The 26,079-nt window shown below is 39.3% G+C and overlaps 1 protein-coding gene across 1 annotated transcript; it reads left to right on the forward strand.

Annotated features, from left to right (window-relative positions):
- The first annotated feature begins 19,845 nt into the window (after positions 1–19,845).
- Positions 19,846–23,550, forward strand: LOC147430278 (pentatricopeptide repeat-containing protein At1g06140, mitochondrial-like). The gene has a single exon (XM_086494769.1). It carries the CDS (start codon positions 20,675–20,677, stop codon positions 22,796–22,798), a length of 2,124 nt encoding a protein of 707 aa, XP_086350895.1. The 5' UTR covers positions 19,846–20,674; the 3' UTR covers positions 22,799–23,550.
- The last annotated feature ends 2,529 nt before the right edge of the window (positions 23,551–26,079 follow it).

Genomic DNA, 26,079 nt, shown 5'->3' on the forward strand with positions numbered 1-26,079 from the left:
TGTTGCCACTCATGATATCAGGGAAAGTTTGTGTCACTTTCATCCGAGATGAGCTGGCATTGATAGTGGAAGTCGCCGACCTACAGTTAAAGAGAGAGAAGGATATTTACACGACACAGCTGCCAGAGAAAGATGCAAAAATAACACGGCTTTTTATAGCCACCCAGACATCCCAACCATCACAGGTCCGGATGGAGAAAAGCATTCACCGCTCCGCTTAAGCCTGGAGGTTCAGAATCTGACAGAGCGAGTGAATCCTCCGCCTGCACAAGGGACACACATAAACCACCTTGTCCCGCATCCATATATGGTCCCCTCATCTACTTCAGATGCATCCTCATCTTCCCAATGTCCACTTTTCTACAAGAATTTTGATGGATGGAGTGGATATTATACATTGACATGTGGTCATTATTATCACTTTGTCTATCTTTTCATTAATGCAAAATAGTAGCCCATGCACAATCTGTTCACAAGATATTCCACAATGAATATATATTATGTTTGGCATGGCAAATGAGTATAAATTCAAGCAAGCCTACCAAGATACCCCTAGAACAATTAGAAATCTATTTGGTGACCAAGATGCTGCTTCAGAGCAACACAATTGAGATCGACAAACTATGTATAATTGCGAATATGAAGCATTGTATATGATTAAAACACATTGAATAAAAGGTCTTTTACAATGGTATTTGACACGATCTTCATTCTACTCTCAAGCTATATTGAATATGTGAAGTTGTTATCTAGTTCTAAATCTGAGTGTCGTGGATCTCCTTGTAATTCAACCTCCACATCTATTATCAGATTCTCTTCTATTTCGTCTATAGTGCATTAAGATACACCAATTGACGTGTTCTTTGTATTTGTTTTGACAATCATACAACTAGGTTGGCATTTTCTCCTTGTAACCAACACTTTCGATGTAATTCAATATCTTTTCGTTGCAAAACATATACACTAATTTTTTCGTTATGTCTGATACTAGTCTGTTGCGAATAGTGATGTGAACATACTTGTACATACTCCAGTTTCTCTTTGAACTTGAGTTTGCTGCACATTGTGCCATTACTTTCATTACAAGGGGACGTAAGGTAGAGTAATGCTTTACACCATTCATCATCCACCACTTCCATGCAGGTTGATGTTTTGCCATTACCTTTACTAAATCATTCGCAAAAGGACCTTCTTTTAATCTAAATGCACTCATTTATTTGATCCAATCAATTCGGTCTTGAACATTGGAGTAGAACGTGTTGACCACATGATAGAAATCGCCGACCACCTCTGTATTGGACATCATATCTAAATTCCAATACTCCAAATCAAGCATGTAAGCAATGCTATGGAGTGGACTATGAGCGCTCTTCCACCTTGTATGAAAATACTTGGCCAAAATTCTTTGCTGTTTGCCAGAGAATGATAGTCGCCACTCCTTCTCTACTACAAACTCTTTCAGCTCTTCGGGATTTTCAAGACTCTGTTGGACTGACCACCATGTCATCCACACTTTGCCCAAATTTGGTGCCCTTTGATCAAGGTTGCGAATCGCAAACATAACAGGCATCATTACATGGTATGCATCCATTACACTCCTCCACCAAACAATCTTGCTTACGTCGCCACATAGACATGTACTTTTATCTTTCACTTTTTATTTCACCTCAAGCTGCCATTCATCAAAGGCGCAATTGAATGTGTCAATCACATTGCACTTATTGCGGAGAAGTGATTCCAATATATAAAAGTGCGTACAAAACCGAGTTTCAAAAGGAAGTTTCAACATCACCGACATACGTATTCTATTCAAATCGAGCACTCTTTGTCGTTTCAAGATAAATTTCACAACCTGACGTGCTGTCTCACAGAGTTAATATTTGACTTTGACAACTCTTGATTTGCAGTCACAGAGCTATATATCTGTTGTCTCTTGCCACCCTTTTTAGCGAGCTCTTCTCTCAAACTCTTTGCAATTGCAAGTACCTGAGGATGTTCACATTTCTTACAACTCTTTTTAAAGCTACCTAGAAAATGGTCCCTAATACATAGTGGACCACCTGATTTTGTTTTGAGACAAAATTTACATTGCCACTCCATATACCGGCCGCATATGTTGTGAGCATAATCCCACTCTTTGCCAAGAGCTTTTTTATTCTTTGGCTTCTTCGTACCACTCGTGCCCACATTTTGCTCCATTGCTTTAAAAATAAAATTGAAGACAAAAGAACCAGATGTTTAGTTTTTAATTTTTTTTAAATTTTTAATATATATTAAAAAATTATTCACTATGAAAGTAAACAAAATGCGCACAATATGAGATTTTCAATGCACGCTAGTCATCCACATATCGATCACCTATGTTGTGAGAAAACATACACATTGCAATACACTCTATGCACGGCATAATAACTACAACAATGCTATGAATTTTTCAATGCAATTATTATTATGATGATTATTTATATGTCCACTTTGATTTTCAAACAATCAGACACATATATTTCAAATGCTACAAAGAATAATCAACTTCTATACTGAACGATGTCAGTTGTTTGCAAAAAACAAACGAAAGCAATAAAATATATGATTGGTCATTCGTGCACTAATAATCTATCATAATACATAATGCACTCTTTGTATAAACCAATGCATGAACTACAACAAATAAATCTTCAATATAATCACACAATTGAGGACTACTTGTACCCAGTGAAGGATTGTAGCCCCCTTATTCGACCAATTCAATATATAAAAGCTATTTTCACCCAATTAATGATTATAGCTCTTATATTGTGAAGTGACAGTGTATATCAACTCAAATCTATGATGGTGAAAAATGAAAGACTTCAAGGATCTTTATATGCCCATTACACTAAAACAGGACATCCAACCCTTGACTATCGACTCGTCATTTACATATGCTCATCTTCTAAAACCAATTACAACCCTCATTTGGACCAATGGCTTCGTCACAATGAGCACAACTCTCCAAATTTACAATTGTTTTGGTTTCGTACCTTTATGTTCGGTAAAGGAATTAAATTTTTTTAGAAGTGGTTACCAAATTAAGAATCATGTTTGGCCCAAAAAAAGGACCTATGACTCTATAACCTTAGGTCAATTCACAAGGAGATAACTATACCCGGCACTCGATTACACTCCCCAAGGATTTGTCTAGCTAAAGGACCGCGGTAAGCACACTATTTACTATATATAATTACCAGGCTTTTTCATTTCCCACCGGGGAAATGAAAAAGCCCGGCGGGATCTGCAGGGAAGAATCAAACTTCGACGATCTAACCGACTCTATGGGTTTTTGTAAGCCATAATCAAAGTCACATTAAGAATTAACGTGATCACGTGATTTTCTTGTGTAAATACTGGAGTTATTAATGTAATCACACGATCATGATTACGTCAATGAAATCCCTGTCTGTATCTGCACTTGCTAGACTTGGTCTTATTGTGAAATTTGTGGATGATAGATGTACAATGCCGGATCTCTGTTTTGGTGATGAGATTGTTGCATCAGGCATTTTATATCGTAGGCTATATAAGCTCTCTTTGTATGACAAGTGTGGGTAAAAATTTGCAAATGCAGTTATGCATTTTAAGGCTATTTTACATGCGTTTTAGGTATTTGAATGTTGTCAGTTTGCTGTGTTTGCAAAACTCTAATATGGTTGCCTCTTTGCCACCTCTTGAAGCACCTGTTAAGCATGTTTGTGAAGGCTGTATTTTGGGTAAGATGCAACATTCAAAGTTTCCAAAGGATGGTTCAGTTAGGGCTACATGCAAATTGCGGCTTGTGGATAGTGATGTTTGAGGGCCCATGAAAACTCCGTCCTTGGAAAATTACCTTTACTTTGTGACTTTCCTTGATGATTAGTCCAGGCATGCATGGGTGTATCCATTTAAGGCAAAGTCCAAAGTATTTATGTGCTTCAAGAAATTTCTGGTTATGGCTGAAAATGTCTCTAACTATACTATGGGCACCCTCCGTTCCGATCAAGGGGAGGAGGGGGAGTATATGTCTCATGAATTTAATGAATTTCTGTCTAGTTGTGGGATAAAACAACAATGTACAATGCCATATATGCTTCAAAAAAATGGTGTTGCTGTCATAAAATATAATATCTAACTTTACCAAATGATTTTCTCATATTAAACTGATCATTTAATATAAGAAGATAAAAGGGGAACAATAGTTAAGTATAGATATGTGCTTTTAGACCTATCTCAACAGGGGACCAAAAGGAGAAATGGTTGCATCTCAATAGGGGTCCAAAAGAAAGACAGTCTACCAAAGAGGGGGGACCGGCTCCAAGTAAATCCGGTCCTCAACTATTTTCATGTTCTCTAATACTCTCTCTCTTGCAAAAGTATTGTCCATGCCAAGTTAATTAAGTACTATGTTCATGTTGCTACCATTAATTAAGCTCATCCACTTTGTTTTCAAAGTGATGTCACAAAAATGCTCACTTTAATTCTCTTAATTCCACTATTCTCAAAGTTCATAGGCCATTTCCATTACATTGGTATCAGAGCATTTGATTTCTCCTTTCTTGCTTAAGAAGAGAGGTCCTTAAGTAGCCTATTAATGGTTGATTTTGTTAATTATATTAGGGTAAGTGGGATTGGGATCTATTATCGGTGTGATGTACCCAACATTTTTCAATAAAAGTATTTCATTTACTTTGCAAATATTAAAGGTTCGTATTTTGTTAAGTCTTCAAGCTTTCAAATGGAACGATCGGATTGAAATGCTAGAACTACTAATTATGACCCTTATTCACTTAAAAACTATAGGTTGATGGGAAACTAAAGCCTCAAGACTATATCTAAAGATAAGAGTTGAACTTTTAAGAAAGAGAGAGCAACTTTAGGAAAGAAGGAGTATTTTTAGGAAAGAAAGAGGAGGGAGTTAAGTTTAGAGTTCTTGGCTTGGAAGCCAAGCTTCTCTTAAAATTGGAGAACCAAAATCGCGCATCAGAATCTGTGTCTCAAATATATATATATATATATATATATATATATATATATATATATATATTTATTTATAAATATTTTATAGAGAGCTGCGAACGTACGCGAACTTATCTCTCTTTGCTTTCCTCTATTCTTAGCTGGCCTTGAGAGCCTATATAAAGACCTCTCTCCCTTCACTTTGAGGACACATGCACACACTCTCAGAAGTGGAAGCTTTATTGCCTTGACGTCGGAGCTACCTTCTCTCCCTCAAGCTCTTACCTTCAAGCCATCTCCATCTCCAAGTATTTCTCTACCATCATTGTGTTGCCCTTGGAATTCTTGAGTTCTCTTTCTCTCTTTCCCTCTTCTCTACATCGATATGATGGCCCCGAAGCGAGAGACTCGAAGTTAGAAGGATGCTCATGTTGTTCCACCTTCAAGGAAGGTGCAAAAGAAGGTATCATCTACTCCAAATTTTGCTGAAGAGGAGGTATTGATCACGGAAGAAGTCGAAGCCGTCCAACCTCAAACCCGGAACGTAATCGAACATATCGCTAGTCCGGTAAGACAAATTTATAATTCTGCATTGCTATTCATGATGACTTGGGAAGCTAAGCATATGGAACCCCTTAAACCGTCCAAGAAACATGATTCTATCACCACAAGAAACAAGCATATGTTTTCATAGATTAGTGAAAGAACTGTTTGATAAATTATCACTCTTTGTTGAATTGTTATTGCTTAATAAATTGTTATTGTTTGATAAGTTGATACTGGTTGATATAAAGAGTTGCTTGATCATGTTGAAGAATCATTCAAAGAGAAGAATTGTTGAAAGAAAATCTCTTGTTGCTCGCGGGTAGCAAGGTGATTCCACGGTTACCAGAGATTAAGATGAGGTTATCGGCTCTCTTTTGTTCCTCGCGGTTAGCGGGATGCCTCGCAAGTAGCGGGATGCCTGGCGGTTAGCAAGATGCCTCGCGGGTAGAGGGATGCCTGGCGGTTAGCAAGATGCCTCGCGGTTAGCAAGATGGGAAGATTGCGCAATTCACGGTTAGCGAATAAATCCTTTGCAAAGGCTTTGTTGGTTAGACAGAGAATGTCTGCGGGTAGCGGCAAACTCATAAGAAATTGGAAAAGTTTTTTTTTGTTGAGATATAGGGTTGTCTTCATTATGCCTTGTTTGAATTGTTTGAAGGGCTATATAAAAGAACCTGTGTTTGGAATTAATAGGAACATTGTTTGTATATGTTAAACAGTGTGGTAGTAATCAAAAAATAAGTAAAAAAGTGTGAGTGTGGGGTGGAAAGTGGGGGTTGGCTCAGGTTGCTAGTCAAGGATGGGTGGTCTCGAGATTACTAGTTAGTTTAGACTAAGTCTCATATCATATCTATGGTTTATGGATGGCGGCCGTGCCTCTTAAACGTGGGGAAAAAAGCGTTTTTTATGGATTCTAAATATGTCAATGGGATTTCATCTTTATGTTAGGAAACAACTTTCATTAGAATCCTAGATTTATCGACCTAGCTTGTGACGTATGACCCTTATAACCACGTAAACGATGGATAGAGGACTTTCTCTCTTCTGTTGCTCGTATCTCTACTTTGTGGAAACAGAGTAGGGTGTCATCAATGGAAAAGGAGAATAAAGAAAGGCCATCTATCAAGTCGCCCCAATCTTCTCGGGATTGGAGACCTCACAATCGGTTTTGTTGAGCCCACTATGTGGGATATGGTGCACACCTCAGGAGCTTTGTTCTTATTAATGGTGTCTTTTTAGACTTGTCTACGGCTTTACCATTATTGAGAAATAAGAAGTCCAAAAGGAGCTATCCCTCGGCAATTCTGCTATGTTAGACCCACTCCACTACTCTCTATAATTAACCAATTCGAGTCGTGGATGTAGATACTTAAGTGCTTATTTTCAAAGGCTAAGAGGAGTAGCAACTAAGGTTTTGGATTGCAAAAGGATACACTAAGTAAACACATAAGTATAATTAGCCTGGATGACAATAACCAAGAGAGTAGAATGAACATTGATAACTTTGATTTTGCACATGAAGGTGCTAATGACGATTCTCGCATGTTTATCAATTATCTTGTTACTAGGTTGCATCAAGCTATGGGCAACCCTGCTTTGCAAGCTGAAGTTACCCAACAACTTCATGCTTATGGAATTTCTCTTCCTCTCCAAGAGGAGAGAGAGTTTAGGAGGCCTCTTGATGAGTCTCCCAAAAGAAGACTCTCTCCCATAAGAGAGGGGGAAATTAAAGAATGAGAAAGAAGTGAATCCCTAAGTTTCTCTAAAGATGTGGTTGGCGGTCTAGACTACCGCCAACTCCTCCCAAGAGGAAACGGTCAATCCATAGTCCTTCTCCTCATCACTCCGAAAGGGAAGAGAGGAAACAAAGGAAGAAAAAGGCAAGAAAGAGGTCACCCTCTTCTCCTTCTTCTTCACCTTCCTCCTCTTTCGACGAAAGCTATGGCTATTCTCCTAGATAACACAAGAGGGGAGGACATTGCAAAACTTACCCTGCAAGGCGAAGGTCCCAAAAGCTCAAGAAATTCAAAGAGGGAGGAAAGAGTATCTCTTTTCTCACCTATGATGGCACCTTTGGTGCCACCGACAAAGTATTGGCCTTCATCCAACAATTTGATGTGGCCTTTGGAGACGAGGGCTTCACTGAGTCCTCCAAGCTACACCATGTAGCTATGCACTTCAAGAAATATGCTCGTCAATGGTGGGCTAGCCTTCATGACAATGGCGAGGCCCCAAAGACATGGAAAAATCTACGAGTTTCCATCATTATGAAGCAATTCCTTGCAAGCGATGCAAAGGACAAAGTGCTTACCGAATGGCAGAGCTTGAAGCTACTCTTCAACAAGTCTAGCCATAAATATGTAGACAAGTTTTGGGATTTACATCTCAATCTACATTCTTTCAAAGGATAGACTTGGTCGAACAAAAGCAAAAATTTTGTGCAGGATTACCTGAAGAAATGGCCGAGTATGTCAACTCACAATGGCCTAGCACTATCACCGAAGTCATCCACCACACTATGGTTGCTTCAAGGATCAATTTCCAACAAGGGGTAATAAGAAATTTCAAGCCCATGGAAACAAGGATCAAAATGAAGCTAAAGGGAAGAGCAATGCTCAAAACTCTTCCCAAGGCAACACTAACACCAACAACAACAAGGCCAAGGAGAAAGGAGCTTACAAAGGTGAAAATAATCTCTCTCCTGAAGAATTAGAGGCTTTTCGTGAAGACCATAAATGCTTTAAGTGTGGGGAGCAAGGACATGGTTATCGTTCTTGCCCCAAAAGAAATGTACTCAATGACACTCCTAGAGATTCTATGGTTGAAGCTCCAAAAGAGGATACTCATTGCAAAGGCTCATACCTCTCCTATGCTTGGCAAAAAGTAAGGAAACACGATTCCCTTATTCTCTTTGACCTCGCTCTACTCACAACTTCATATCAATGGAGTTGGCCACTAAGTTGGGCATTCAAGCTTTCGAGATGGGAGATACTATAATTGTCGATGGAGCTTTCAAGGGATAGAAAGCCTCCGTTACTCCCTTGATTAGGAAGTTGAGGCTCCATGTTCAAAGCTACGTCGACAAAGAATATTTTTTTTTAATCTCTCCTCTCCAACATGAGGATGTTATCCTAGGGGCACCATGGTTCAACCGCATGGTTGCCAACATGAAGTTCCCTGAAAGGAGAATTTATTTCACCTACGGGGAAAAAAGAATGTACAATGCTAATGATTCAGGGAACACCATATCCCTAGTAAATATGCTTGCTTTTGATAAGTCAATGAAAAGCTCTATTTTTGCGTATATGATTTTTGTTAGAGAATCCATAAATGATTCTAATGTTTTTACAAGTAGGAATAAACGGAATCAAGAGGAATTAGAGTTGTCTAATTTTCTAAATGGATTCCAAGATGTTTTCTTTGATGACATCCCTAGTGAGCTACCTCCAAAACGAGGGGATGATGACCATGCAATAGAGCTTCTAGTAGGAAGCTCACCACCTAATAAACCTCCTTATTGAGTTTCACAAGCTCAACAAGAGGAGATCATGATGAATTGGTGGAAAAAGAGATGGTGAGGCCTAGCTCCTCTCCATTCTGCTCACCAATACTTTTAGTGCAAAAGAAAGATGACACATATCACGTGTTCAACTATAGAGCACTAAATAGGATCACATAAAAGAAAATATTTCCCATGCCGTCGGTAGAAGGTCTATTTGATAAGTTACAAGTTTTGGCTTGACAAATGCTCTAGCCACATTCAAACTCACGATGGACAAAAATCTTTAGGCCACTCAAATTCTCTTGAGGAGTACAAGTGACACCTCCACGTAATCTTTCAAGTTGTGTGAGAGAATAAGCTTTTCATTAATAAAAGAAAAGTGAATTTTTCCTACAAGAGATTTGATATTTAGGTCACATTATCTCTCAAGATGGTATATGTATGAATCCATCAAAGTTGGAGATAATAAAAGGATGACCTAATACAAGGAATCTATATGAACTAAGAAACTTTATTAGTATGTGTGCATACTATAGACGATTCATAGGAAAATTCTCTCAAATAGCAGGACCATTGCATCACTTAACAAAGAAGAATGTTAAGTACTCATGGACAACTAAAGAACAAAATGCTTTTGACAAGCTCAAAGAGAAGCTTACCTCCCAACCAGCCCTTATGCTTATGGATCTCTCAAAGCCATTTGAGGTCCAATGTGATGCTTGTGGTGATTGCCTTGGAGCAGTTTTGCTTCAAGAAGGGCATGCCATAGCATATGAGAGCCAAAGGCTCAAAGCCGATGAACAGGTCTTGGGCATATACGAAAAAGAGCTTTTAGCTATTCTACTGCCCTAGACACATGGAAGCACTATCTCTTGGGGGCTCCATTCATCATAAAATGGATCACAAAGCCTCAAGAACTTCATGACGCAAACCAAGCTCTCCAACAAACAAATGAGGTGGGAAAATTTTCTTTGGCAATTTAAATTTCATATTGTTCACATTGCTGGCAAGCACAATCAAGTGGTCGATACAATTTCACAATGGCCAAGGGTAAATGTGGTGTCTATAGCAGCTCACAATGATCTATCTTTTATGATAGATGAGTATGCTACTGACCAAGACTTTAAATAGGTAATTACAGCCTTTGCATTAGGTAAGAAAAAAGAACCATTCACCTTGAAGGATGGTTATCTTCCAAACGGCAATAGGCTATGTGTTACTCACCCATACAATAAGAAAGTCATGTATGAATCCCATGCTTCTCACATCACATGAACAACCTTAATGTATAGCTTGATTGTAGCCCAAGCCTTCTATTTTTCTATGGCCATGTACATAGTTTTGTACACGTCATAAGACAAGCTACTTTTAGCATCTTTGGGGTTTTTGTACATAGTAATACAAATATGACCATTGCACACACACACACACACACACACACACACACACACACACACACACACACACACACACACACACACAGAGAGATTATGCGGGGCAAAGAAGGATTCCATAATCTACCCTTCGAGGTGTAGAAATGTATTTCTGTTGGTCTACCATGAAAAGTAAACATACAAGAGTATGTTTCAAAATGCGGGGTATACCAAAAATTGAAATTTGATCGAGGGAAGCAACTTTGATTTTTTCATCGATAGGCTTAGCAAGAAAACACACTCTATGCCTGTCAAAAAGACTATTAAGGCACATCAAACGGCAACCCTCTTAAGATATTAAATTTTCAAGTACCATGGCTTGCCAACATCCATAGTGTCGGATAAAGATCAAGGGTCTCTTTGATAATCTAGGAAGTAGATCAAATTTCTCTTTCGGCCTATCATCCACAAACGGATGACCAAAGTGAAATAACCAATCTAACCATTCTTGAATGTACTAAAAGCCTATGTCATGGAAGTATATCAACGTCCTCAATGAGAGAAGTATCTACCTCTTATAGAGTATGCGTACAATGACATTGTACATAATTTTATGGGGAAAGCACCTTTCCAGGTTAAAGAGGGAAGATCCAAAAGTCCCTTAGTACTTAAAGTATATGGGAAGATCTTCGCTGTTGATGAATATAGCTAAGACTTACAAGAATCTTTTCCAAAGATTAAAAAGGTTATATCTATCTCACAGCAAAGGCAAAAAGGGCTATTGTAATAAGCACAGAATAGCCTTAGTCTTTAAGAAAAATGATTGGGTCTTGCTAAAGTTTCTGAAGGCTCATCTAAGGCATACTACGGGCAAGAATCCTACGAGCCACCAAGAGATTATGCTAAACTAGCAAAAAGATATTGTGGTCCTTTCTTTAAAAAAATTTAAGCCAATCAATAAGATGGCTTATTAGTTAAAGTTGCCCAACCATTGGCTCATTCACAATGCTAACCATGTGAGCCTACTTAAGACTTACAAATGAGAGCCACCAAAAGAACCAATAATGGAGGACTCGCCAGAGATCAAAGATCAAGAAGAGGTGTGGCAGCCTGAATCGATTCTTCGACATGAAGACAAGGTACTAAGAAATGATAATGGTGTCCAATGATAATTTGTTAAGTTTAAGAATTATCCTTTTAAATATGCTAGATGGATGCAAGGAACTTAGCTTAAGGATAATATGAACCTTGTCAATGCTTACAATGCTATGCTATCATGCTGTGACAGCATAGCATTGTAAGCCAGAGATCAAAGATCAAGAAGAGGTGTGGCAGCCTGAATCGATTCTTCGACATGAAGACAAGGTACTAAGAAACGATAACGGTATCCAATGATAATTTGTTAAGTTTAAGAATTATCCTTTTAAATATGCTAGATGGATGCAAGGAACTTAGCTTAAGGATAATATGAACCTTGTCATGCTTACAATGCTATGCTGTCATGCTGTGACACGTACATAGTGGAAACGCATGCTACAAGATCTATTTTGTAATTTTTTAGATACATAATTATCTTTCCTATAATGTACATATGCATATTTAAGTATAATAATAAGCCTTCTATCTCATCCTATTATTTTTCTAAAGGGTAACCTATTCTTACTTTACCATCGGAAAATACTATGGGAAAAGCATCAATAGCTCCGCCTCTTTAACTTGGGGCAAAAAGCATTGATTCTTTATTTCTACTATCTCATTATCATCTCACACCCTAGTTAGATCCTATATCTAAGGTAAACTCCAATATATATATATATATTCTATGTATTTTTCATATTTTTCTTATATTTCTTTTTAAATAGCTACTAGGAGGGAATCAAATCCTAGTGGGACACTAGGTGGCATGATTTCAAAGATACACTTATTTTAATGCATTATTGCAAACATGATTACAAAACTTTGTCAAGGAGCAATGTCATGCTTTCATATGGCATGAGGTGTCCTTTGGAATCAAATGAAAGTTTAGGCTAAGGGGACCACAGGAAGACTTTTGTTGTAAAAAATGGACCCTATTTTGATGAATTTTTTACACAAGGTTCCAATCCGAATTGGAAAACAATTTTAAAATGAAAATCGTAGCTAATGAGCTGAATTTTCTGCCCATATTTTTACTTTTTTATTTGGAACCACGGTTGAGGAGATATGATCAAAATAATGGATCCCAGTCTGCCCACATCATGCAGGGACAACTCATTTCCAACTTTTCCAATTCCTGTTCACACTGGCTCCTCTCTTCTTGTGTAAACCCTTGGGGGTTCCCTTCACCTATAAAAGGGGACATTTTCTTCCTTGAAAACCACTCAAGCATTCAAGCCATTGATGAGAGGAATTATTGAGGGAGTGAGTAGTAAATGCCTAATTGTACTTAGCCATTAACATAAGCCCAAGTCTACACTTTCTCCTAGAGGAAGACTAGCCATTCTTGTACGCTATCCTTGGAAGATCAACTCTAATCAAAGAAGGTCTTAGACTTGGAGTATCAATCAACGTTGAATTCTCCCCTCTTCTTCTCTCTCCATCAATAATGGTGTCGAAGGGTTTATCAAGTAAGATGCGTTCTACATTGATGTTTTCTTGATTTCTTGTTGTTTTATTTTTCATCTCTAATCCAACATATATATATATATATATATATCTAATTTCATCTCCTTAACCAAATCTATACCTCTCACTCTTAGTAATTCATCCTTTCTACAAATTCTAGGTTCTCTTTGCTACATGTACATCTCTCCCCGCAGTATCCTTATTGACTACGGGCAAGAATAAGGCTTGGGAGCGAAACTTCTCATCTCTTCACTTCTCTTATATCTACATTTCCCACATACTATCCTAGATGAATAATCCACATAATGATAATTTCTATCGCTTTCACTCTGTACGATCTATAAGAATTAACGTATGGATTAGTCGTAAAATACACTTTCAACAACGTATAGTGTTTCTCTTTGGCCCAGAAAGGCTCAATGAAATACTTCTATCACCGGATCCTATCATACTACCTCTCATAGACTATAATTTTTCTTTTGATGTAAGCGTAGTTATCTTGCTATGAACCAAGAGGATTTATACACACAATTAATCCCAATCACTAGACAAAATATATATATTATGGTAAGCACAAAACTACAATTCCAAAGAACAATTCGTAGTCTATTTGGTCAGCCAAGATTGAATGCCATTAACTCATCTATTAACCCTTTCATACTACCCATGATACGATATGACCATAGCCTTGATGTTTTTATCTTTGTGTTGTTTTGACATTCTCTTTTGTGTTCTTTCTTTGTGTGTGTGAGTGCAAGAGAGAAAGAGTGGGTCTTCTTTGATTGCACTTATTTCCAAACCCTAGTCTTCATGGCATCTATGGTTTAACTCCTTCATATAGTTTTTGTTGAATTCTCTCACAAACTCTCACAGCCATAAGCCCGGTGCTTTCCTAGCAAGATCGCAAATTTCTCGACAACACTAAAGTAAGCAAATGAAAATGCATTTTAAAAGAACAATGTTTTTGTCTTATAAGACTCATTCTCTTTCTTTTATTGTGCACAAAATTTATGAGGTATGCATGCTTAGGATCATGTTTGTGGTGACGACGTCTCCCAAACACCAAGTAGAACTTGTCTTTCTACTTTGGAAGTATGGCATGGACTAAAGAGCAGACATGCTTGTGGAATCTAAGTCTCTCAAGCACCAAATGGATTAGTCATCCATTTTGGAATGATGTCGTAGGGTAAAAAGGGATCCTCTACCCTCTAAGAAACATGGACTAATGACTAAGAGAGAGGTAATGTCATAAAATATAATATCTAACTTTACCAAATGATTTTCTCATATTAAATTGATCATTTAATATGGGAAGATAAAAGGGGAACAAGAGTTAGGTATAGATATGTGCTTTTAGACCTATCTCAACAGGGGACCAAAAAGATAAATGGTTGCATCTCAGTAGGGGTCCAAAAGAAAGACGGTCTACCAAAGAGCAATGTGCAATAAGTGCTTCTAGATTTACCTCAGGAAGGGACCAAGAGGAGAGATGGTTACATCTCAATAGGGGTCCAAAAGGAGGCAGTCTATCAAAGAGCAATGTGTCTCTAATGGAGATTAAAAGACCTTAGGGTTAGTTTCATTAAAGACCTCCAAAAGTTAGTGTTAAAAAGTCCTTTGACCTTAGACCTTAGGCAAGCTAGGGCTGACCTTGAGGTGGGAATCCTACCCAAGCATGAGGTGCTTGTCAGCTTGCTAACTAAAGTGCTTAAAGTGTTTGTGGGAACCTTGCCCAAAGCTTGAGGTGACTCTCATGCTTTATTGACTAAGGTTCTTGAAGTGTTCCATTCAAAGATAAACTCTCAAGAGGCATAAAAGGTTTCCATGCTTAATTGACTAAGTGATTGAAGTGTTCAATTCAAACCAATTGACTTAAGAAGCATAAAAGACACATGTCAAAATCCTCCACATGTGGCCCTCATGATGTGCTTGAATCCTATTGGATAGGCTATAAAAGGGTCTAATGAGAATTTAGATGCATGAAAATAAACAATTAATTTCTTTCTCTCAAAGAGGAGGAAGAGGACACATCTCCAAATGATATAATTAAATAATACAAGAGAGAGAGAGAGAGAGAGAGAGAGAGAGAGAGAGAGAGAGAGAGAGAGAGAGAGAGATGTGGACCAAGATTGAGGGGGGGTATACTCTCCCACACACACACACACACACACACACACACACATTCTATCATGGTGTGGAGTGCAAAGTGCAAGAGCTCCATCTCCTTCTCCAAGTTGTTGAGAAGTGGAGATCCTACACCAACACTGTTGGCTATGGAAAGCAAATCCAACCAAGAGCCATGCTTCAATGCTTAAGCTTGCCATTTTCTTCATATTCATTACTATGCTATTATGCTATGCTAAGCAAGAAGAGTGATGATAAGTGAGGAACTATGTCTCTCTCCTATGGATGATTCTTCTTCCTCTTCATGCCCCGCTAGCTCTCTCCACTTTCGAAGGTAGCCTTGGGACTGAGGCTTCGGATAATGTTTTCTGCAAAGTTTATGTTATTCTCGTGATGCATGAAGCTTTCCATCTTCATAGCATCACCAAGGTCACAAGGAACACAAAGATTGTATTGTACCAAGTCTCTCTTGATGGGAGAATCTATAATACAAACGGCTTTTGGAGGGGGGACCGGCTCCACGTAAATCCAGTCCTCAACTATTTTCATGTTCTCTAATACTCTCTCTCTTGCAAAAGTATTGTTCATGCCAAGTTAATTAAGTACTATGTTTATGTTGTTACCATCAATTAAGCTCACTCTCTATATTCTCAAAGTGATCTCACAAAAATGCTCACTTTAATTCTCTTAATTCCGCTTTCTCAAAGTTCATAGGCCATTTCCATTATAGTTGCTGAAAGAAAGAACAAGTCGCTTACAGAGATGGCAAGATGTATGGTCAAAAGTCAAGATTTTCCACATTCGTTTCGGCTTGAGGCCATCATGTGTGCCACTTATGTACTCAAGAGGTGTCCTACAAAAGCTTTGTAGTCTATGACTCCATAGGAAGCATGGTATGATGGAAAGCCATCTTTTGATCACATTACATTTGTGGGTGTTTGGCTTATGCTTTGGTGCCACAAATGCAACGCAAAAAATTGGATGATAAGGCTGTCAAGTGTATTTTTTTTGGTTATAGTGATGAAAGCAAAGGTTATAAGTTGTACCATTCGCAAAAAAACGTATCTTGGTTTCATTGGATGTTTGTTTGTGGAAGATTCTGTTCATTCCTTGCTGTCATGTACTAGAGACAATAATGTAAGCTCACAGGACATTTATGACAGTTTATTGTCTCTTTTCATTGGTGGAAGTTTGAATGTAAATTCCAATGAGGAAAATGTATAGCCTATGGGGGTTTGTCTCTATGAAAGCTGTCTGACACAAGGTAATACCATCATCACACTGCTTAAGCTGTATGCCCAAGTAATGATGCAATAGCCCCAAATCTTTCATCTTGAGAGTAGCATTCAAATCAGCCTTAAATTCAACAATATATGCGTCATTCACAACAGTGATCAACGAATCATCCACATATAGGACAACGATGAGAAGTACATCCCCTCACGCTTCACATACAAAGTGCTTTTTGTTGGACTGTTAGGAAAGCCTCGTTTGACCAAATGAGTGTCAGCTTTCTCATATCCAAGCATGAGGATACTACTTTAACCCATACAACGCTTTCTTACATTTGCACACTTTATCCTCTTGTCCTTTCTTGACAAAACCGCGAGGCTCCGTAACATAAACTTCCTCAAATGCCAACATCATCTACACTGACAGTCAGAGTGCATTGGTAGTTGCGAGGAACCCAGTTTTTCATGCTCACACAAAGTAATTGAGGTGCATTATCACTATGCCAGGGAGAGACTATGGGCAACAAAGATCAGCTTGGCTTATGTGCCAACATAGGACAACCTTGCAGATCTTTTCACAAAGGCATTGTCTCGTGAGAAGGTTGAAGCTTTCCACAAAGCTTTGGGATTGCTCCCCTTTGTGGATTGATCTTGTCCTCAAGGCATGGCACTTCCCTATACTCTATGTGCTAGATCTCTTTCATCGCATAACTCCTAGGGAGGATTGTTTACCATATACATGTGGTAGTGATGTGTGTGAACAGACTTAGGATCATACGTGCATTTTTTTCCTCACTAAGAGGGTTTTTCCCCCGTGCATTGTATATACGCCCATCACTCTAGGGCTATCTCATCTTTCCACTGCACACTAAGTAATACACTCTCTGTTGTGTGTTTTGAGCTTCCTTCATCTTCTCCAAGGTATGTGCATTTCCTTGCAACCCTAATTCCAACACAACTATCCTTACGCATTGGTAGACATTGCGTACGGATAGTTGTTTCTAGGGTTTTTGGCCATGTGGCCAAAATTATGAAATTCCATCTTAAAAGTTTCCAAAACGGTCCCACGTTAGCACGAGACCCTTTCGGGCCCTTTTTTGGTACAAAACCTATCTCTCAGTGTCAAAATGAGACATAAAGACAATCATTTCTAGGATTTTGGGGTGTTTCAAATGCAACAATGCAGTCAAAATTATCAAATCCTAACAACTATATAAATTTACACCAATTCAAAGCTTTTTTGAAGCTTCTTACTTCATAATACGACATATAGATATTTACTTTCAGGGTTTTCAAGACATCTCAATGCAATGGTCGTTTCTAGAATTGATGGGCATCTCAAATGCAATGATGAATCAAAATTATCAATATTTGTCTCACACACATAATACTATGATAATGAAGACTCTATCGTTATATACAAAATACCTTGTGAGGTATTAGGTCACATCCACATTTCTTTTGTTAAGTGTCGGAACAAAGCGTATCGAAGGAATAAACAAGTGAGATCAATGTCATAATATTCTATTGTTAGTTTATATTTCACTAAAAATTGAAGTAAAATACTTGTAAAACATACTTTTTTGCAAATTAAATTATATATCAAATGTATTTATTGCAATCTTTATTGTCTCTAGAGAGATGGCTGCTAAGTCATTATCCAAGGGAATCTCTTCAATGTCAACTTGCACATCAGTTAGTACAAGAAGCCTTTACTCTTTCCAAGGCAAGCTAGATGATTGGGTTTCATGTCATGAACCTCCTACATCTCTTCAATGGCAGTATGGGCATAAATTAAAATTCTCTTTTGTACATCATGTAAAACTCCTTATATACTAGCTTTAGAGGCCGTAAGTACCCCCCTTTGCAAATTGCCCTACCCAAGATTTGAAAAATAAAAAAGGTAAATACCTAAAGACAAAATAAATATTGGGATATTCACTTGATATTCTATAAAAGTTAACATGAAATGCATGCCCTAGTCTACATGGGTCATCAGAAAATTCAATCTACTCTTTCTATATGTAAAGGTCAAATTTTTTGGCATAACATGAAGCATGATGTAGTTGAATTTGTTAAGCGTCTTATGGTCTTTTGATGCCCCTCTCCATGCCTAGAAGTCCCTAGGAAAAAATTCCATGGACTTCACTACACGTCTCCCCACCACTTCCTCTCAAAATGACACGATCTGGACCATAGTTGACCGTTTTTAGCAAGCATACTTTGTACCTTGCAAGAAGACCTTATCTGCACTTTAGGCTACTAAGCTCTTTGTTAAGACCATTGCCCCGTACCATGGCTTCTTCAAAGTCATTCTCTCTAATCAAAATGGCTATTTTTCCAATCACTTTTGGGTTGAAGTTGTTAAGAACTTTGGTTCTAAGATGGATTTCACTTCAACCTTTCACCCTGAAAGTAAAGGTCAAACACAAGTGACCAATAGCCATCATGGACCTCTTCCAATCTAGATTCACACGACTTAGAATACTACATACTGGGACCAACACCTCCCTATGCTTTCTCAATCTATGATAAATCGAGCTCCTTTTATGATTGTCTATGGCAAGAAACTCCATGTCTTAGTCGTCACTATTAGCATTAATGTCCCAATCAATGACACTCTGGCAAGAGACCAAGCCAAAACTTTTGAAAAAAGCCACAAATTATATAAGTATTGTCCCAAATTTGATGAGGAAAGGGCTCAGATAGCCAAGATTCATTATACATCGACGATTAATTCTTTAATATATGCCATGATTGAGACTCGTCCAAAATTTGTGTTTCTCGTGGAGTCGTTAGGAGATATATGTTGAATCCTGGCAAGAAGCATTGGCCCATAGTGAAAGATATGCTGAGATATTTAAATGGTATGAAAGAGTTGTGGATTTTCTTTAATCGCAAAGATGCATGTGTACTTGGCTCCAAGGATGTAGATTATGCAAGGAATGTGGACAATAGAAGATCTATGATAGGTTATGTATTTACATTTAGTGGTGGTGCAGTTTCATGGCGATCTTGTTTGCAAGATTGTATTTCTCAGTCTACCATGAAAGTGGAGTATGTTGCTATGTTATATGCTAGCAAGGAAGCTATATATCTTATTCATCTAGTGGGAGATTAGGCATCAATGCCGAAGTTCAAGTTTTGCATTGCGATAATCAAAGTGCTATTCCAACTAGCACGAAATCTAATGTTTCATGGGAACAAGATACCACTTCATTTGTGAGGTTCTTGAGGATGAGCACATAAAGCTTGTCAAGATTCATAACCAAAGGTCTACCTTCCGAGAATTTTGCACAATGTAGACCAATGCTAACAGGCATTAGGTATATATTCATACTTCACATACCTTGTATATATGTCCATAACTTGCTTAAAAAAACATTGACCTTTAACTGTGAGAATGTTGGGATAAAGGGGCCACTGACTTATTCCACATTATCTCAATTGCTCGCCTCTCTCAATTTCTCACACTTTTTCAATGCACATAGACTATCTCAAATTCTCAATTGCTCGCCTCTCTCAACTTCTCACTTTTTCGCTCTTCCTCCTCCAAGGTCTTTCGGAGGAGACAGCGGAAGCTTTGAAGCATCCGCTCTTCCTACGGACTGGTGTGCTTATCGTCGTGGGCCTTGTAGCCTGTAAAAGTTGTGCTTCCTTTCGCTTCAGCTAGGAATTGCTGTGTCTAGCTGTACACAACATTCTGGCCACGAAATGTTGTCCTCTTGGATCCACTTGCTGAGCTTCATCATACCCTCGTCACCTCTGCAAATGTTGATCTCTGTCCGTCATATCTACCGACCTTCTGTCAGCGTTAATTTGAAAGCATTTATTCAAAATCAAAGTTTCAAACTTTGTCTCACAAGATTGTCGGAGGCGAGAAGGCATAATGGCAGTCCTGGGCGTGGACGACCCACCTTTGGACGGAGTTTTGGGTTGCCAAGCCTGTATACGTGTGGAGATGGTCTTGCCTAAAGGCCTCTGGAACGAACAATACTGGCCCTTGAGAGAGAGAGAGAGAGAGAGAGAGAGAAGAAGAAGAAGAAGAAGAAGAAGATAAATTTTCATGGCGTAGAAACGATTGAGAGGAGGAGGAGGAGCCCAATTGAACAGAGGCTAGCCTCGCTTTAGCAAAGTTTTGGGCATACGAATGAAAGGATCCTGGAACGAACAGAGTACTGGACCTTGAAATCACACACACAGAGTGGCCTTTAAAATCAGAGAGAGAGAGAGAGAGAGAGAGAGAGAGAGAGAGAGAGAGAGAGAGAGAGAGAGAGAGAGAGAGAGAGAGAGAGAGAGAGAGAGAGAGAGAGAGAGAGAGAGAGATGGCCTCCTACCATGTCCATACAGGAAGATGTAGGAGCGTAGAAGCCCAATTGAGCAGAGGCTTGTGTGACCCATATTTTAAAAGAAATGGCCACTGTGAGAATCATGGACATGGCGATCACCGGGATATTCATGAAGGGAAGGCCAAGGACTTTGTTGCTTTGCTTAAAACGTGCGCCAAGCAAAAGGATCTCAGGATGGGGGCTACTGCACATATAGATCTTCTCAAGACCACGCTGCTTGAAACCAATGCTTTTGTAGGGAATGCACTGATTAGCATGTACGCCAAATGTGGGGAATTTTTGAGAGCAAGAGAAGTGCTTGAGAGGCTTCCTGCGAGAGATGTTGTTTCTTGGTCTGCTCTTATTGCAGGGTATGCTCAGCAAGGCCAGGGCCAGGAGGCCTTGCGATGTTATGCAAGTATGAAAGATGAGGGTGTTGCACTGAATGCAGTCATCTGTGTTAGCATCCTCAAAGCTTGTGGCACGACTCGTGCACTTGACAAGGGTGAGAAAATGCATGATGAGATTTTGAGACATGGGTTCCTCAAAGACAATATAGTTCTTGGTGGAGCTTTGGTGGACATGTATGCCAAGTGCGGTGCGCTTGCAAAAGCGGAACAGGTACTGAAGGGGCTTCTTGTACGGGATGTGATTTCTTGGTCATCGCTACTCGCAGGATATGCTCAAAATGGATGTGTTGACAAAGCTTTACAGTGTCTTGTACAGATGCAACATGATGGCCTCAGTCCAGATGCTGTCTCTTTTATCTCCATCCTAAAAGCCTGTGGTAACGCTGGAGCTAGTGAAGAAGGTAACGTCATACATGCTGAGATTGTTAAGCGAGGGTCTTTCGCAACAAAAACTGCTCTTGGTGGTGCTCTGGTTGATATGTATTCAAAGTGTGGAGCACTTGCAGAAGCAGAACAAGTTCTTGGCAACCTGCCTGTTCGAGATGCAGTCTCTTGGAGTGCATTGATTGCTGGATACGTACAACATGATCGTGGTAAAGAGGCACTAAATTGCTTTGATAAGATGCGACATGATGGCCTGTCTCCTGATGCCATCACTTTTTCGTGTCTTTTGAAAGCCTGTGGTGCTCTTGGAGCTTTGGATAAAGGAAAACAGTTTCATCGTGAAATTTTTAGACATGATTTGCTTCAAAGATGTGTTGTCCTTGGTGGTGCTTTGGTCGACATGTATGCCAAATGTGGTGCACTTACAATTGCTCATGAAGTACTTGAGAGCCTTTCCTTGCGAGATGTTGTTTGCTGGTCTGCACTTATTGCAGGATATGCACAAAGTAGGCATTGCGAGGAAGCAGTGGAATGTTTTGAACTCATGCAACGAGAGGGCCTGTCCCCAGATGCAGTTTCTATGGTTTGCTTATTAAAGGCCTGTGGTAGCATTGGAGCAGCCGAAAAAGGTGAACACATACATAATGAACTTAAGAGTCGAGGGCTTGTGTCAAAAGATATGGCAATTGGTAATGCTTTGGTGGACATGTATGCCAAATGTGGAGCACTTGAAAAGGCTGAAGAAATGCTCAATGAGCTTCCAGAAAGGAATGTAGTCTCATGGACGGCACTGGTTGCAGGGTATGCGCAACAGGGTCGAGTGGAAGAGGCGCTAAGTTGTTTTGAGCAGATGCAATTTCATGGTGTTGCTCCCAATAAAGTCACGTTTGCTTGTGTGCTTAATGCCTGTAGCCATGCAGGTTTGGTAGCAGTTGGCTGGATGTATTTTACCAAAATGAGTACAGACTATGGTATCATGCCTGATTCAGACCATCATACTTGCATGGTTGATCTTTTGGGCCGTGCAGGGTATTTTGACGAGGCGGTAGAAGTCATCCAAAAGATGCCTTGTTCTGACTATCTTCTTGTGTGGTCTGCATTGCTAGGCGCTTGTGGGAAATGGCAAAATGTAAGTCTTGGAAGATGGGCCTTTGACCATGCCGTACAGCTCGATAGAACAAATGCCTCGGCTTATGTTAGCATGAGCAATATTTATAGGTCTGCTGGCATGAAAGAGGAAGCTGAGGAGCTAGAAGCCTTGAAACTTGAAAACAGGGAGCTTGGAAGGAGCCAGGCTGAACTTGGACTGACAAAACGGGAACTTTAATACTGGACAACAAGACATGCACACCGCGAACAAAGTTATGCCCAGCTAGAGACAGCACTCAAAAATTATGTCAAGAAAGGTATTCCCCAAGTCTGGAATGGCTCTATAAAGACATTTCTGATGATGTGAAGAAGAATGTTTTCTGTGCAACTGGTGAAAAATGAGCCATGCGAGTGTGCTTAACAATAAATATGCATTTACTTTGTGGGAATTATGCCTATAATTGCGGATGGCCACGTGGTAGCAGCTCTTATTTCAAAATTGGAGGAGCGCGAAATACAGGCAAGAGATGCAAACCAGATGCATGGGATCAGGCGGGGAGTATGCTGGTGATGTATTGCTATTCATGCATGCAAACTTACATACGACACCTTTTTCTTTGTACTTCTAATTGTACCAAAAGCCTTCCTCTCACCCAAGCAGTAGCACCAAAAGATGGGTGTTAGTACTAAAGCATTCTAGACTGGGTGAACCTCTGCCACTGGTTATCTATGGGGTAGAACCTAGCTAGCTATGACGAGTTCCTAATGCCCACTTAAATGGAGGATGACGGGAAACAAGGAAATGACCTTCCATCAAGGATGACATCAAGAGCTTCCCACACCACTCGACCATGCACATTGCCATTATAACCCTCTCCCTACAGAGACATGTTGCTCTTTCCCCCAATGGATGCGGCGATGTTCTCTTAGTCAGAAATGAGACACTTGCCCTAATGTTATGCCCATTCAATTCCAAGCTGTTCTGCCAAACCTCAAGCCCAAATTGATAAGTGCTCAGCATGTCATTAAAACAGGCAGATCAACAAGCATGCATTCAAAGTAACTTAGAGAGAGCAAATAGAATAATGATTCAAAGAGAAGCTTTTAGTAATGGAAAACATCAAAAGCATGGAGGAGCTTTGAAAGAGCAAGACTTACAAAGTGTATTTGTCAATTGGCAGGAGATGTTGTGGGAACAATCCCCAGAGACCTCAAAGATCTATCCGATGAGTCTTGAACTCAAGACCTGTAACTCAAGACCTGATACTAGAAGAGCCTTGTCCAAATGCCCTTATCTAAAAGTGATCTTTCAAAAGCTTATTTCTCGACATGACTAGCCCTTTTATCCAAATAGTGCATCCTCCACTAGGGTTTACATTTTGGTTGTATTGCTTCTAAAAACCAGTTCAAACATTAAAAAATGGTGCAATCTTGGCACCAAGGTTCGAAAGACGAACTCTTCGGTCCCAAAAGTCTTCACCACCATTACCTAGGCTGTCATCTTCAAAATATTGGTGATAAGTACACAAATAGTTCACCAAAGATGCAAGAAATTACTCCAAAGCTGGTTAAGAATCTTATGAGCAATAAGGTCTCCTCAGGTGGGGATAAGTGTGTGAGTAGATGCTATTGCTCACAAGATTGTTGAGCACTTTTGGAGCAAATTCTTGCATATTAAGTGAATTATTTTTCAATACAACTACTTGGGCAATTACGACAACAATTATTAAGCTTTTTGACGATTGCCTAATCTCTATTATTTCATCTCCTCATGGATTATTGCAATAATCCAATTGCAATTGCTTGTATTGGGGCCATAAGCTTCTAGATTGTAATGGTTTTGGCCTACAAAACCTTAACTTCAACTCTAGGTATGAAACCAAAGCTCATCTATAAAGGGCCTTCTTTTTTGGAAGAATATCCACCACAGCCTACAACAGAGAGCTATATACCCTTGTACTTTTGAGTTAATTTTACTTTTGAGGTAAGTAATGCATTCTGCTCGTCATTCTACAATTTTTTTTTTCCGACACACTAGAGGGCCCACCGGGGGGGAGGTGCTTCATCGGGCAAGAGTCACCCACAGGCATAACCATGGCCACCTAATTGATGCACCACGAGCTGGGAAAGATGGAGAGAACTCGTAGCAACGAGCTAGGAACCTCCTCCTCGGGTGACCCACTCCAGGAGGAGGACGCACTCGAGTGTCCAAGGGCAAGAGCCCTAGCAACGTGAACACCAGGTGAGCACAAGGTGTCCCTCTAGAGTGTGACCCAACGGGGGATTTGAACCCACGACACGTAGAATGAGAGGCCAAAGCCTTGCCAGAGACCAACCCTTTGGGGTATGTCAATCTAGTATTTAAAGCCTCGATTGTTCATCATCATTTAAAATCTTATGAAACCACTTCTAGTAAGCTCTCGCAGGCAGTGCACAGGCAATCTTTTGTGGTTACTCTTTAAATAATAGTCATAGTAGCAACTGTGTAAATAGGATACTATAGGTAGTCGAGGGGAGTTGGCCTAGTGACAAAGGTGAAGGACTTTAAGCGCACCAACTATGGTTCAACCCTTTAGACCTGTGGGTGTGGATGAGTGGGCGTAAGCAATCTCGTAAAACTAGTTGAAGCGAAGCTTTGAACGGCTAAAAATTAAAATAAAAAAGGATATTATAGGTAAACTATTCAATAAAGTTTTTTTCTAAACAAAAAGGTTATTCAAAGCAAATATAGAAGATTTTGTAAAACACAGTTGTGAAATCAAAACCTTATTGTAAAGCAAACATGTAATTTGTCTGTCCGAAGACATGGCACGAACTTATGAGTAATGTCCTCATTTATCTGACAATAAACTTGCCTTTGAGGAGCTACAAAAGAAAAAGCAAAACGCACCTTAAACTTTTCATACTAAGATATTTTTCTTTTAAAAATAAAAAAAGTAAATAGTGTATAGTCTACGTGACTGTCATACTAAAGTATAGTGGAGAGTCGACATAGTGTTTCTCCCAAATTTATAGGAAACAAAAGCCGTACCATGCCTCGTAGTCCATTTTCTACTACAAAGTCATGGTATTCAAGTACAAGATAACAAATCTAAATTTCTCTATGATAATTTGAGATTCAAATCCATGGCCATATGATGTAACTGTGTATTCTAATCCTTGCCATAGCCATGGTGGAGATATCCTATAGTCAACATGTTTCAAGAGACTACCCTTCAGATAGAAAACTTGTTAAGAACTTTGTCTTTACTCTTTTATTGATAGCTTTGACCACTGGCCAAATGTGGGTGCCTTACCAAATGCATCCTTTTTCCACTCTAGCATGTCATACGCAGAGAGTCCCACACCACGATGTCCTTCAGGAAGATATCACTCCCCTATTTCTAGCATGGTGTTAACCACTTAGAGACACCCTATCACCTTTGACGGACGTCTTATCACTTTATTTGAGTCATGGATTGGGCTTGTTGGTCCTATAGGTGCGTAGGTGATCGCCGATGAGGCACACCACTTATCTCA

Source organism: Adiantum capillus-veneris, chromosome 22 (genome assembly GCF_014529385.1).
Source record: "Adiantum capillus-veneris isolate H3 chromosome 22, ASM1452938v2, whole genome shotgun sequence".
In the NCBI taxonomy this organism is placed as follows: domain Eukaryota; kingdom Viridiplantae; phylum Streptophyta; class Polypodiopsida; order Polypodiales; family Pteridaceae; genus Adiantum; species Adiantum capillus-veneris.